General features: G+C 37.7%; 1 protein-coding gene across 5 annotated transcripts in view; it reads left to right on the forward strand.

Moving 5' to 3' along the window:
* The window catches only part of FREM1 (FRAS1 related extracellular matrix 1), a 178,293-nt gene that overhangs the window by 95,082 nt on the left and 67,671 nt on the right, over positions 1-15,540 (forward strand). For all 5 annotated transcript variants that reach the window (XR_011568029.1, XM_070794530.1, XM_019965913.2 and 2 more), the window contains 3 exons: positions 6,079-6,273; positions 7,335-7,520; positions 12,306-12,502. Coding sequence is in view for 4 of the 5 variants with exons in the window: in XM_070794530.1 (XP_070650631.1) it covers positions 6,079-6,273; positions 7,335-7,520; positions 12,306-12,502 (578 nt within the window). In the remaining variant the exon portion in view is untranslated. The remainder of the gene's footprint in view (positions 1-6,078; positions 6,274-7,334; positions 7,521-12,305; positions 12,503-15,540) is intronic.

Below are 15,540 nucleotides of genomic sequence, written 5' to 3' on the forward strand. Positions count from 1 at the left end.
GATTATCAGCTAGTTCCTAAGAAGTAACTGGTCTGCCCCTTTGGTTTCTTGAAGAGCAAAGATGATGTTTTATGCTTTGTGTAACTTGCCCATAGCACCTGACAGTCATGAACACAGATTGAAAATACAGTAAATGCTTGTTTGTTAGCATTGTAGTTACATTTCTGGCATTGCATTATATTGCTATCTAGGTGGCATTTGTTCCTTATGTAAAATATTCACATAAAAAATGTCAACATCTGTAATCTACAGATCACAATAGTAGGCATAGTAGGCTCAAAGGAGTATAATCCAGACCCTAAGATGAACCCCATTCCCATGGAATAATGATAGTAACACCTCTGTCCTTCATGACATCACTAGCCCTGCCAAATTTGATTTCTGGGTTGGAGGCACTTCCTCAGTAATAATGCCATGGACTTCCTCTAACTAACTTTTATCATACTCCGTTACTGTTTCATGATTACTCATCCATATGCCTCTCTAACCTAGATTCCAGGGGGAAGTATGACTGAGTGTGTCAGGCCAGGTGAGTGGTACAGGAAATAAGAGGTGTCAGAATTCAAATCTTTTTATTTGAAAAAACAGAGAAAGAGAATACAAGCAGTGATGTGGGAGGGAATTCAAGGAGGGGAACTGAGATAGCTCAAGTTTAATTTGGACATGGGGAAAACATTTTGAAATAATATTTTTAAATGCACTTTGGAAAAAAACAACTTATTAGGATACCAGTTGCCTCAAGGCCAATTAGTATGACATACTTTGATCACTCCACTAGACATCTTTTTTCTTGAAATAATATCTCTTTATCCTCACTCTGTTAAGTCTTCAATTGGTAAGTCATGTCTTAATCTTTGCGACCCCATGAACGGCAGCATGCCAGGCTTCTGTGTCCTTCACTTCCTCCCAGAGTTTGTGCCAATTCCTGTCCCTTGAGTTGGTGATGCCATCCAACCATCTCATCCTCTGTCACCCTCTTCTTCTCCTGCCTTCAATCTTTCCCAGCATCAGGGTCTTTTCCAGTAAGTCGGCTCTTTTCATCAGGTGGCCCAAGTATTGGAGCTTCAGCATCAGTCCTTCCAATGAATATTCAGGGTTGATTTCCTTTAGGATTGACTAGTTGATCTCCTTGCTGTCCAAGGCACTCTGAAGAGTCTTCTCCAGCACCGTAGTTGGAAAGCATCAATTCTTCCATGCTCAGCCTTTTTTGTGGTCCAACTCTCACATCTGTACATGACTTAGAAAAAGTTTTGCTGGCTCTTTCCTTTTCCTGAGAAGTATAGTCCACTTACTCAATGTCTCTCAATGTCAGAGTTCACAAATAGGTGCTTCTTTTTGATTTACCCAAACAGACTATCAGAAAAGTGATCTAGAGACCAATATTATGGTTTGTTACATAACTTTAACATCTTTGAAAGGCTCATTTGCCATAGATACATTATGGGTGAGATGAAGCCATCTTCTCTTCAAGCCTGTGCCTTGTTCCAACAAGTAGACATACTTGTTCCAACAAGTAAACAACAAGTAGACATACGTATAACTCTCGTTTAATGTGATGGCCATATAAGGGAGTGTGAACACATTTTTTTTTCTTCAAAGACCTAGTAGGACTCTGGTACAAATTCTTTCAGATAGACATTTTTGTTAATAAATTAACAGAAATACTGTATTCAAAAAATATTTTATTTGAATGATACTTTTGCTTGTAATGTTCACTCGGTTACTCGGTAGTGATTAGCACTGTTCTAGAATGAATAAAGAGAAACTCAGAATAGGAGCTAAAATTTCAGTGGCCCTGTGCTTACCTCCATACATTGGTTATCAAGATGACCAAAGAACAATTGTTGTTATTGTAGTTTTAGTCGCTTAGTTGTGTCCAACTCTTTTGCAACCCCATGGACTGTAGCCTGCCATGCTCCTCTTGTCCATGGGATTGTCCACGCAAGAACACTGGAGTGGGTTGCCTTTTCCTTCTCTAGGAGATCTTCCTGGCTAGGGATTGAACCTGCATCTCCTGCATTGTAGGTGAATTCCCTACTGCTGAGTCACCAGGGAAGCCTGATAACAATTGTATCACCATTATTTTATTTGCTTATTTATTTTTGTGATTATGAAAATAATATATACTCATTACAGAAAGCTTAGAAAATTATGATAAAATTTTGAAAAATCACCTTATTTACCTCAGAAAGATAATCACTGTTAACATTTCAGTATTACAATGTTTTCTTTTCGTTTTTCTAATTGTAATTTTTAACATAGTTGCAATCATGTTGTATGTGCAGTTCCTTTTTTCATTTGGATTCTCATCTAAAAATGTTTATTAAAATATTATTAAATGTTACAAAGTTATTGTAACGGTGTTTTAATCATTGAATAATATTTTATGATATAAAATTATTACTAATTTGCTATTCTCCAATCATTAAATATGAGGCCATTCAAAAATTATTTAATAAATACCAGTCCAGTTAACTATTTTCAGTATAAATTGTATCTTTAGACTGTATCTCATTTCAAGGTAAAGAATTCTTCGACCCATTTTGTAGCTGTTTTTTTTGTGACTTAACACTCAGCCAACTTTTCCAGCTCTTTCTATGAATGTTTCACATGTTTTCCTTATATTGAAATTACAGTTACTGAATGTACTCTGTTCGGGTTTTTGGTTAAGCTGTTTTCATTTCCTAGAATTATTTTTCCATTTCTCTTCCCCACTCCCTCTTCCTACACATCTTCTCTCCCATCTCCCAGTTCTCTGCCTTATTTGCCTTATAAACCATTCATTATTTAATGCTCAGTACAAAGTGAGCAAGGCCATCTGGAAAGATTTCTCTGACTTTCCCTGCCATGAACATTCTGCCCCCCATGCCATCATCAGCCTATGCGCTCATCCTTCTTCACCCTCAGCACCTAATGCATAATAAGCAGGCTGAGATAGATGAATGTTCCATTTAATAGGTTAAAAATGGCTTTGAGTAGCAATTTCATATGGTTCCACTTAATATATACACACATCTGTGATAATCTAACCAGACTGCATTTCTTTCCCTCCCATTAGACTGTGTCCCCTCCTGACATGTAGTAGGTCTTTGAACATTTGGTATTTTTTTGAACTGTCTCGACATCTTCATCATGTCTGTCTTTCCCTCCGCTGGAGCACACAGAACACTAATTTTCATACAACAAGCATTAAATAAGTATTTATCAAGTGAGTATTACATAAAAAAGCTTTATGCCAATTAACTTTTTTATAAATATGAATAGATGAGTGGTGTCTTTCCCCCACTTTTCCTAAAGTAGAAGGCTGATTGTTTGATTTTAATGTCTCAACTTTATTCTTTTTTAAAAAATAAGCCCAGTCTTCTCATTCTTTAATCCTTTGGTTACTCAGTAATATCATTTTGAATATTTCCTTGTCTGCCATTTTTTATTGGAATAATTGGTTTATAATGTTTGTTAATCTCTGCTGTACAGTGAAGTGAATCATCCCCTCCCTCTTGAGCTTCCCTCCCACTACAGCCCCCGATCCCACCTCTTTAGCTCATTGCAGAACACCAAGCTGGGCTCTCTATGCTATACAGAAGCTTCCTACTAGCTATCTGTTTTACACATGTAGTGTATGAATGTCAATGCTGCTTTCTCAATAGGCCCCACCTTCTCTTTCCCCTTCTGTGTCCACAAGTCTGTTCTGTACATCTGCATTTCTATTCCTGCCCTGCAAATACTTTCATAAGTACCACTTTTCTAGATTCCCTACATATGCATTGGTGGTGGTGTTCAATTGCCCAGTCGTGTCTGACTCTTTGCATCTCCATGGACTGCAGCACGCCAGGCGTCCCTGTCCCTCACCATCTCCCGAAGTTTGCCCAAGTTCATGTCCATTGCATCGGTGATGTCATCCAGCCATCTTATCCTCTGACTCCCTCTTCTTCTGCTCTCAGTCTTTCCCAGCATCAGGGACTTTTCCAATGAGTCAGCTGTTCATGTCAGGTGACCAAAATATTGGCGCTTCAGCAAAAGTCCTTTCAATGAGTATTCAGGGATGATGTCCCTTAAGATTGACTGGTTTGATCTCCTTGCTGTCCAAGGGACAGTTAAGAGTCTTCTTCAGCACCACAGTTCGAAGGCAATAATTCTTTGATGATCTGCCTTCTTTACAGTCCTGCTCTCACAACTGCGCGTGACCACTGGGAAGATCATAGTCTTGACTGTATGGATCTTTGTTGGCAGAGTAATGTCTGCTTTTCAACACACTGTCTAGGTTTGCCATAGCTTTCCTGCCAAGAAGCGATTGTCTTCTTATTTCATGGCTGCAGTCACCATCTCCAGTGATTTTAGAGCCCAAGAAGATGAAATCTGGCACTACTTCCACCTTTCCCTCCTTCTCTTTGCCATGAAGTAATGGGGCCAGATGCCATGATCTTAATTTTTTTAATATTTAGTTTTAAGTAGGCTCATCACTCTCCCTCTTTACCCTCATCAAAAGGCTCTTTACTTCCTCTTTGCTTTCTGCCATTAGAGTGGTATCAGTTGTATATCTGAGGTTGTTGATGTTTCTCCTATCTATCTTGATTCCAGCATATAACTCATCCAGCCTGGAATTTCTTATGATGTGCTCAGCATATAGTTAAACAGAGTGACAGCAGACAGCCCTGTTGTACTGCTTTCTCAATCCCGAACCACTCAGTTGTTCATTCAGGGTTCTAACTGTTGCTTCTTGACACGCATACAGGTTTCTCAGGAGACAGGTAAGATGGTCTGGTATTCCCATCTCTTTAAGAGCTTTCCACAGTTTGTTATGATCCACACAGTCAAAGGCTTTGGCGTAGTCAATGAAACAGAAGTAGATGTTTTTCTGGAATTCCCTTGCTTTCTCTATGATCCAGTGAATGTTGACAATTTGATCTCTGGTTCCTCTTCCTTTTCTAAACCCAGCTTGGATGTCTGGAAGTTCTTGGTTCATGTAGTGCTGAAGCCTGGCATGTGACATTTTAAGCATGACCTTACTAACATGGAGATACATGCATTAATATTTGTTTTTTTCTTTCTGATTTACTATACTCTGTATGACAGACTCTAGGTTCATCTACATCTCTACAGATGACCCAGTTTTGTTCCTTTTTATGTTCTGTGTCATTTTTTTTAAACAGGTGCAATAATTCCAAGTACAGTGCTCTATAGATTTGACCAATGTGTCTTGTGAAAAGTGAAGTTATTCCTGATCTCGTGTGCCCTAGTCTCATGGAAACTTCAAACATAATTGCTTCCCTCTTGACACTTTTAGAGAAATGTATGAAAATTATCAAAAGCATGTCTACATAACTTTTCTGCCTCCCTGGATAGTAAGCATTCTTACTTCTGTGCTGTTCATTAGTAATCCAAGAATAGATTGTCCTATTTACTGATAAAGTATCTAGTCCTCATATTTTCTTCCTTCTTCCTCTCACAACTTAAGTTGGGACCATTTTGAATCCTATAGATGGAAGCTCTCAAGAGTAAAAAGAAGATGAAAATTAGGGTCTCTTCTTATCCAGGTGCTGTTGCTATTTTGCTAACATCTTGACTATATGTAATGAAGAAAATGCTGAAGCAAGTGACAAAGATGTGGGTTATCTTTGTATTTCACCTATTCAGCTTCTTCTGCAGTGAGTGGTTGTTCAATTAAGGTGGTTAATGCAAATGTGAAGACAATGACTGGAGGGACAGGGTGCCTTCTGTTTTCCCTGTGGTTGGTCCTAACACTAATAATATGGGAGAAGGGTGAAGCCATCCTGAGTCCAGCTTTGTGTCTCCCTTGTTCATTTGTGAACTGTCAGACCCTTGTTAGCCCTGTTTTGCCCCTCCATATGGTGATAGATGGCTGGCAGGGTTTTCACCAGAGGCAACAGATGGGCAAGCATTTCTGCATTATTTTCATGACTCTATTTAATTTCATAGTAATAAAATTGAGTTTCACATTTTAACCACGTAAGTTCCTTTCCTTGCCATTCTATGTGTGTATAGGAAGTCTAAGGCGATTTCATCTTGGTATTCTGCATTTTTTATAAGTCATCTTTCAGCTGTAGTTGTGTCTTCCAGGTGGTGAGATTGGCCTGATGCCTTGTTTCGACACCATTACATTGGTGGTTTCGGACAGAGAAGCTGGTCCTTTTGTGAATGGCTGCTGTTACAATGGACCTCATCCATCTGTTCCTCTTCATGAGTCCTTTCCAATGTATGATCTCAACATCACAGTGTATCCAGTGGATAACCAACCGCCTTCAGTTGCCATAGGTGGCCATATTTTTTTCTCTTACGTTTCTATTATCTCACCTAGTCATACCCGTGGTCCAGTGAAATAATGCCCTTTATTATAGTCAAAATAGAAAACCACCATACAAAATTGTCTCTAATAATTGTCTCAAAACAAACTTGTGGAAACCTCAGATCTGTGAAAGATTATAGGGAAAAAGAAAGAACTTGTTTAAAAATTTAGATAAATCCATATGGAGAGAGAATGCAAGTGTGTGTGTGTGTGTTTTAAAGTGAAGACAACATTGTAATCCTCAGATACTCTGTTTTTATTTCACATGGGAAAGTATCACTTACCTGGTAGAGACAGTAATTTATTTTATCCATAATAATTTCTATTGGAATAGAATGAGGATACCAGTGGGACTATTTATATATACGTAACCTTATTTGCTTTTTAGGAAGTCATCTCTTCGTAGGCACAATGTACATGTTCTGACTCTCAGAAAAGAAATGCAAGCATATGTATGAATGTTATTGTAATTTGCAAACTGTCTCCCAAGCAGTGTTCTGGAAAGGAAGCATTATCCCCACAGAATAATTAAGCACTACAGCATAAAAAAAATGCTCGTTATGAGCAATTCATAATAGTTCTCAGGCAATTAACGCTCTGACAAACAGAGGTAACAACTGATCTTGAAGAGTATATAAACCACATTCAGTGGCTTATCATTAAAACATTTTGGCAATTCTTATTTTCATTTGTCACTTCTATAGAGACACAGGGGAAATCAGAGTTCCTTGAGAATGACTAAAGGGCTGTACTGGAGCATTTAGTATTTCTTCTAACTTTCTGTAATAGTCTGGCTTTCTTAGACAAGAAAAAAATATAATTCCATAAGTCAAATTAAATTCCACTGATTACCTCTGAATATTTTCACCATAAGGAGAATTATACTAAAGGAAATGAACATCTCCCATGAAAGTACATTTGTGTATAGGAGGCATCTCTGAATTGGAGTTTCAATCACTCCCTTTTGTCCTCACTATTCTGATTAGAGGATTTCACAGTAAGTCATAATTGTGTTATTGTTTGTATGCAGGTACCACATTCGTTGTAGATGAGGGCTTCTCAGCAGCCCTTACTGTTAACCATCTGTCTGCCACTGATCCTGACACTGCAGCAGATGACTTGGAATTTGTTTTGGTTTCTCCTCCCCAGTTTGGCTACCTTGAAAACACACTCCCTTCTGCAGGTTTTGAAAAGAGCAATATGGGCATCAGCATAGGTACGTCATGGTTTTATGTCCAGCAATAATCAGCCTTTGTTTGAGACTCTCATTGATTAGGTTGTGTTTAATAACTGGGTTAGGACTTAAAAAATGTTCAAAGTACTACACTTGAGGAATTATTATTATCACTGATACTTTCAAATACTGTTGTTTTTCATTCTAATTTTTCATTTAAAATTTACCATGTATGGGAGTTTCAGTTCAGTTCAGTTACTCAGTCATGTCTGACTCTTTACTACCCCATGAATTGCAGCACACCAGGCCTCTTTGTCCATCACCAACTCCTGGAGTTCACTCAAACTCATGTCCATCAAGTCGGTGATGCCATCCAGCCATCTCATCCTCTGTCGTCCCCTTTTCCTCCTGCCCCCAATCCCTCCCAGCATCAGAGTCTTTTCCAATAAGTCAACTCTTCGCGTGAGGTGGCCAAAGTATTGGAGTTTCAGCTTTAGCATCAGTTCTTCCAAAGAACACCTAGGAGTTTACTTCAAAATAAATGGAAATTACACTTGTGGAAAATTTAAGGATAGATACTGAAGAAATAATGTTTTAAAAGGCCCCCATAGAGAAAATGACAGCAAACAAAGCAATGGACAAAGAATTAATATCAAAAATATACAAGCAACTCCTGCAGCTCAATTCCAGAAAAATAAAAAACCCAATCAAAAAGTGGGCCAAACAACTAAACAGACATTTCTCCAAACAAGACATACAGATGACTAAAAAACACATGAAAAGTGGCTCAACATCACTCATTATCAGAGAAATGCAAATCAAAACCACAATGAGGTACCATTTCACGCCAGTCAGAATAGCTGCTATCCAAAAGTCTACAAGCAATAAATGCTGGAGAGGGTGTGGAGAAAAGGGAACCCTCTTACACTGTTGGTGGGAATGCAAACTAGTACAGCCACTATGGAGAACAGTGTGGAGATTCCTTAAAAAACTGGAAATAGAACTGCCATATGACCCAGTAATCCCACTGCTGGGCATACACACTGAGGAAACCAGACTCGAAAGAGACACGTGTACCCCAATGTTCATCGCAGCACTGTTTATAATAGCCAAGACATGGAAGCAACCTAGATGTCCATCAGTAGATGAATGGATAAGAAAGCTGTGGTACATATACAGAATGGAGTATTACTCAGCCATTAAAAAGAAGACATTTGAATCAGTTCTAATGAGGTGGATGAAACTGGAGCCTATTATACAGAGTGAAGTAAGCCAGAAAGAAAAACACCAATGCAGTATACTAACGCATATATATGGAATTTAGAAAGATGGTAACAATAGCCCTGTGTACGAGACAGCAAAAGAGACACTGTGTATAGAACAGTCTTATGGGCATATCCATTTTCAATACGAGAGAAACTGGGTTTACAATTAGTTGTGTTAGTAGAATGAATAGGAAAAATAAGACACCACTCAATGCTGCCTACAAGAAACTCACTTCAGCTTCAAGGACAGACACAGGCTTAAAATGAAGGGATGGTAAAAGATATTCCTTGCAAGTGGAAACCGAAAGAGAGCAAGGGTAGATATACATAAACTAGACAAAATAGTCTCTTAAGTCAAAAGTATAACAGGACACGAAGAAGGTCATTATATAATGATAAAGTGTTAATTCATTGAGAGGATATAATGGTGGTAAATGTATATGCATACAATATTGAAACACTTAAATATATTAAGCAAATACTAATAGAACTGAAGAGGGTAATACCAACAATACAATAATAGTAGGGACTTCAGTGTCCCATTTTCAACAGTGGATGAATCATTTGGATGGAAAATCAGTAAGAAAACATTAGACTTGAACTATATATTAAACCAAATGAACCCAACAGACATACATATATTCCATTCAACAAAAGTAGAATGCACATTCTTCTCAAATGCATAGGAAACAGTCTCTGGGATAGACCATATGATGAGTCACTAAGGAAGTCTTAACAATTTAAAAAGATCAAAATTGTACCAAGTATCTTTTTTTTTTTTAACCACAATGCCATGAAGTTAAAGTCAATAACTAGAGATAACTAAAAAATTGCCAAATATGTGAAAATTAACACATTCTTGAATAACCAATGGATCAAAGATTAAGTATAAGAAAGAAATTTTAAAATCTTAAATAAAAATATAAACACAACATAGCAAAATATATGGAATGCAGCAAAAGCAGTGCCAAGAGGAAAGTTTTATAATGATAAGTGCTGCATTAAAAAAGTAAATAACCTATAACTAGCAAAGCAAGAACAAATTAGGCCCATATTTAGCAGAAGGAAGGATATAATAAAGACCAGAGCAGAAACAAATAAAGAACAGATAAACAATGGGGAATGTTAATGAAACTGAGTTGATAATTTTTAAAAGATAAAGGAAAGTGGCAAATTTTAGCTAGACTTAACAGTGAAAGTTTGAAAAATTTCCCTCTAAGAACAGGAACAAGACAAAAGTTCCCACCTGCATCACTCCTATTCAATATAGTACTGAAACATCATAGCCAGAGAAGGAAATAAAGGGTATCCAAACCAGAAAGGAAGAAGTAAAGTGTTTCTATTTGCTGATAATGGGATATTATATATAGAAATTCCCAATGACTTCACCAAAAACCATTAGAACTAATGAACAGATTCAGTAGTTTCAGGGTACAAAATCAACACGCAAAACTCAGTTGTATTCCTATACATGGACAATAAACTTTCTGAAGAAGAAGCAGAGAAAGCAATCTCATTTATAACAGCATAAAAAACAGTAAAATATATAGGAGTAATTTTAACCAAGGTAGTGAAAAATTTATATACCAAGTATAAGACATAGAATTGGTGTCTTGATGAAAGAAATTGAAGAGAACACAAACAAATGGAAAGACATCCATGTTCATGGGTTGAAAGTGTTAATATAGTTAAAATGTCCTTATTGCCCAAGGCTATCTGTAGATTCAGTGCAATACCTATCAAAATTCCAATGACTCTTTTTTTTTTAAACAGAAATAGAACAGATTATCCTAACGTTTGTATGGAACCACAAAAGACCTCAGATAACCAAAGAAATCTTGAGAAAAAAGAGCACAGTTGGAAGCATCCTACCTGCTAATTTCAAACTATTATTGCAAAGCTATCATAATCAAAGCAGAAAAAAAATAACAAGCACATAGATCAACATAACCAAGTAGTGAGCCCAGAAATAAAGCCATACATATATGGTCAACTAATTTTTAATGAGGGAACCAAGAAAATACAATGGGCAAAGCATTCTTTAAGAAGTGATTTTGGGGGAAATGGACAGACACATTCAAAAGAATGAAACTGGACCATTATCTTACAACACAAAAATTAGTAACTCAAAATGGATTAAGGTCTTGCATATGAGACATGAAACCATAAAGCTCCTAGAAGAAAGCATAGGCAGTAAGTTCCCTAACGTGGGTCTGGTGACGATTTTTTTAATTTGACACCAAAAGCAAAGGTGAAAAAGCAAAATACCAATAAGTGGGACTACATTAAAATACTTCTGCAGAGGAAGAGAAACAATCAGTAAAACGAAAAGAGTATCTTTAGAATGGGAGAAAGTATCTACAAACCACATATCTGTTAGGAGATAAAATCTAAAATATATAAGTTACTCATACAACTCAAAACAAAAAGCTAAACAAACTGATTAAAAAATGAGCAGAGGACTTGAATAGACCTTTTTTTCAGAGAAGACATACATGCTTGTATCAAATCAACGTGTCTTACACTTTAAACTCACACCATGATATGTGAATTATGTCTCAATGGAGTTGGAAGAAAGATTAATGTATTAAAGATTTATTGCATTAATTGCAGTTTCTCCTGCGGGGAGACTTAGGGTGGGGGCCTTAGTTAGCTCAGTTGGTAAAGAATCCGCCTGCAATGCAGGAGACCAGGATTCAGTCCCTGGGTAAAAAAGATCTCCCGGAGGAGGTCATGGCAACCCACTCCAGTATTCTTGCCTGGAAAATCCCATGGACAGAGGAGCCTGGCAGACTACAGCCCATGGGGTTGCAAGAGTCGGACATGACTTAGCAACTAAACCACCACCTGTGATTTAATACACAACACAGAGCGTTTTTATCTTTTGATTTAAGTCAATATCAGAATACCATAATAGCAGGTCAGTTAATTTCACTCATTCCTGCCAGTTGCTTGCTATGCAGTCAAGTAGGCTGACAATAGACTACCATCCTGGTGGCTCAGATGGTAAAGAATCTGCCTGCCATGCAGGAGACTGGGGTTTGATCCCTAGATGGGGAAGATCCCCTGGAGAAAAATGACAACCCACTCCAGTATTCTTGCCTGAAGAATTCCACGGACAGAGGAGCCTGGTGGGCTACAGCCCATGGGGTTGCAAAGAGCTAGAGACAACTTAGCGATTAACAGGCAAACGATTGATGAACTCTTGATTTGCCTTTATATGAAAGAGATGGTTCCTTTCTTGTTCAAATATGACAAGAACTGCTCAGTCTGGAGCACTGGTTTTAATCAAGGGAAGGTCTAAAGTCCCTACATCCTAGTTAGCAGTTACAGCCCTTCTGTTCTCCATGCAAATTTTAATTCTTCCTTGTAATTGATGGATATGTTTTTATGTTGATGGGTATAGTCATTATAGAAGTCCCTGATGACCGATCCTTAGGTCAACTGCTGTGATCTCTTATTTGCTCTGCTGAGAAATAGGCTATTGGGTTAAGGATTAAGGACCAGTAGAATGGGAAAATATGTTTTTCTTATTTACCTGCTCCATTTTGGTGTGCTCTAGCTTCGTTTCAGTGGAAAGACATGAAGGCTTTACATATTAACTATGTGCAGTCCAGGCATCTGGGGATGGAACCAACGGCTGACAAGTTTGTGTTGTATGTCACCGATGGGAAGCGACGCTCCATGGAGATACCATTTTACATTATAATCAACGCTACAAATGATGAAGCTCCTGATTTTATAGTGCAGAATATTACTGTAAGAAAGAAATTTGAATTTTTAGTCTCTGTTTATCATTTTCTAATTTTTATTTTCACCTAATCTATTTACATTGGTCTTTGTGCACTTAACACATCAAGTTAATGAGTGAAGAGGGCAGGAACCTATGTTATGTAATGCAATCACTTGATAAATATTTTTCTAATAGTAATGATGATGGTCATGATAATAATAATGGCTAACAGATAGTAATTGCATAGTTTAAATTATAGTTGTCTGTATATAGAAAGCAGTACTTGAGTAGGTCCTGTTCCAAACCCTTTACATGTGTTCATACTGAATCCTCATAATAGGCTTTTAAAGTGATGGCGTTATTATTGCCATGTTATAACTGCAATAAATGAGACTAAAAAGGTTAAGTTAGTGTCCCCAGATCACAGAGCTTGGCAGTAAGTAAAAAGTAGGGGATTTGCACCCTGGTGCTCTGATTCCATAGCATGCTACCTTAACCAGTGCTACAATAGCAAGGACTCTTAATTCACAAACTACTGGCATCTTTTTTATACAGCTGTTTATAAAGATATATGACAGGAAAAAAATACAATTTCAACCATTATTTTTGTGCAGTTAAAAAATGTCATTATATTGTATATTTGTTAGTTTTATTTAAAAATTTAGAGATAGCTAAAATAGCCTAGCATATCACTGCTGAGACAACTGTTGTCTTAAAAAAATAATATATGTGGTTAAACAAGTTAGAATGTTGTGAAACTTACACAGTGAACTATGAAATTCTCCCTCTTTAACAGTCCCTATGCATGGTCACTCCCCATCCGTTGAGTTTTCAGTAATTTCCACCAAAGTAATTTGTGTCCATGCCAATGATATGTATGTATGTATGCATATGACTTTTCTGTATGTTTTCACCTACAAATCAGAGATCATTAATATAACCTCAGTTCAGTTCAGTTGCTCAGTCGTGTCTGACTCTTTGCAACCCCATGAATTGTAGCACACCAGGCCCTCCCTATCCATCACCAACTCCTGGAGTTTACTCAAACTCACGTCCATCGAGTCATGATGCCATCCAGCCATCTCATCCTCTGTCGTCCCCTTCTCCTCCTGCCCCCAATCCCTCCCAGCATCAGAGTCTTTTCCAATGAGTCAACTCTTTAAATGAGGTGGCCAAAGTACTGGAGTTTCAGCTTTAGCATCATTCCTTCCAAAGAACACCCAGCACTGATCTCCTTTAGAATGGACTGGTTGGATCTCCTTGCAGTCCAAGGGACTCTCAAGAGTCTTCTCCAACACCACAGTTCAAAAGCATCAATTCCTCGGCGCTCAGCCTTCTTCACAGTCCAACTCTCACATCCATACATGACCACAGGAAGAACCATAGCCTTGACTAGATGAAACTTTGTTGGCAAAGTAATGTCTCTGCTTTTGAATATGCTGTCTAGGTTGGTCATAACTTTCCTTCCAAGGAGTAAGCGTCTTTTAATTTCATGGATACCCTACTTTCTACTTAAAAAAAACCTTTGATTACTATATTTTCATATTTTCATATAAGCATATCATTCTTTTTAAACAATCCTAATTTTTATACAATTACTTAATCCAGATTTACTCATAACATTCTGATTAAATGAATGAGTACTGGTTTTGGAATATGAGGGACTTGGTGTTGCTGTTTAGTAGTCATAGGGTTCTGGGTAAGTTATTTCTCTCTGTGTTTTTGTTTCCTCATCTGCAAAATGTGTATCAGATCTTCCTTTAGGGTGGCCATGACTATCATGATGATCAGGCACATTTTGCTGTTGTTCAGTTGCTAAGTCATGTCTTACTCTTTGCAACCCCATGGACTGTAGCACCCCAGGCTCCTCTGTCCTCCACTGTCTCCTACTGCTGCTAAGTCACTTCAGTCATGTCCGACTCTGTGCAACCCCATAGACGGCAGCCCACCAGGTTCCGCTATCCCTGGGATTCTCCAGGCAAGAACACTGGAGTGGGTTGCCATTTCCTTCCCCAATGCATGAAAGTGAAAAGTGAAAGTGAAGTCACTCAGTTGTGTCCGACTCTAGCAACCCCATGGACTGCAGCCCACCAGGCTCCTCCGTCCATGGGATTTTCCAGGCAAGAGTACTGGAGTGGGGTGCCATCACCTTCGCCTGGAGTTTGCTTAAATTCATGTCCATTGAGTTGGTGAAGCTATCTAACCATCTCCTTAGAAAATTCTTATTAAATAGGTGTCATTCATGTTAGTCTTGTTACGTCTGTCATCTTTTTCCAGACATTGATCAAAGTTGCTTTGAAACCATTATTTTGCCTTATTTTTCACTAAAAATCATCAACTTCTAAATGCAAAAATCTTTATTTGATTTTAATTTTCTGCCAAGTCTTAATGGTATATAAGACTTAAAAGGATGAGACTTAAAAGCCAGCTCCTGCCATTCCTCTTCTGTTGGCACATGGATTTCTCCAGAGAGCACTTCAGTAATTATGAGAGAGAGAAGAAATTACAAATGACTCCTTCTATACCTACCTCTATTGTCTTGTATCTATCTCAGGTTGGAGTTTCTGAAATAATTAGGCCACTGGGAATTTGTCTCCTGCTCTTCTCTGAAAGTAATCATGCCTTTTTTCTCTCCTGTGAATTGCTTACAGAGGCTGTTGAAGAGTAACAAATATGGAGCCCCATGTGTTATTGGCAGAGCTGGCTTTAAGCTTCAAGTGATTTTTTAAAATAGTCATATGTATTTTGCTTTCTTGTGGAAAAGTGTATTTATTTTATAGCTAGCTGGGCTTCCATCACGTTGTGCTGCAACTTGTAGCACAAAAAATTGAGATTTTAAAGTTATTATAATCTATTTCAAAGCTGTCTACTAGTGAGTTACTGTGTTTTATGTCTATTTATCTAAACCTTTTTATTTATAATCTCAATACATTATTGAATGTGCAAAGAAGAATCTCACATCTTTTGGATAAAATTTCCAAGTCATCTTGTGAATGAATTTACCATTTTGTAAATGGGAAAGGCTGCTGTACCACGAGTCCAGGAGTCCCGAGCTTTATAAAGA

This window comes from Bos indicus, chromosome 8, assembly GCF_029378745.1.
Source record: "Bos indicus isolate NIAB-ARS_2022 breed Sahiwal x Tharparkar chromosome 8, NIAB-ARS_B.indTharparkar_mat_pri_1.0, whole genome shotgun sequence".
NCBI lineage: Eukaryota > Metazoa > Chordata > Mammalia > Artiodactyla > Bovidae > Bos > Bos indicus.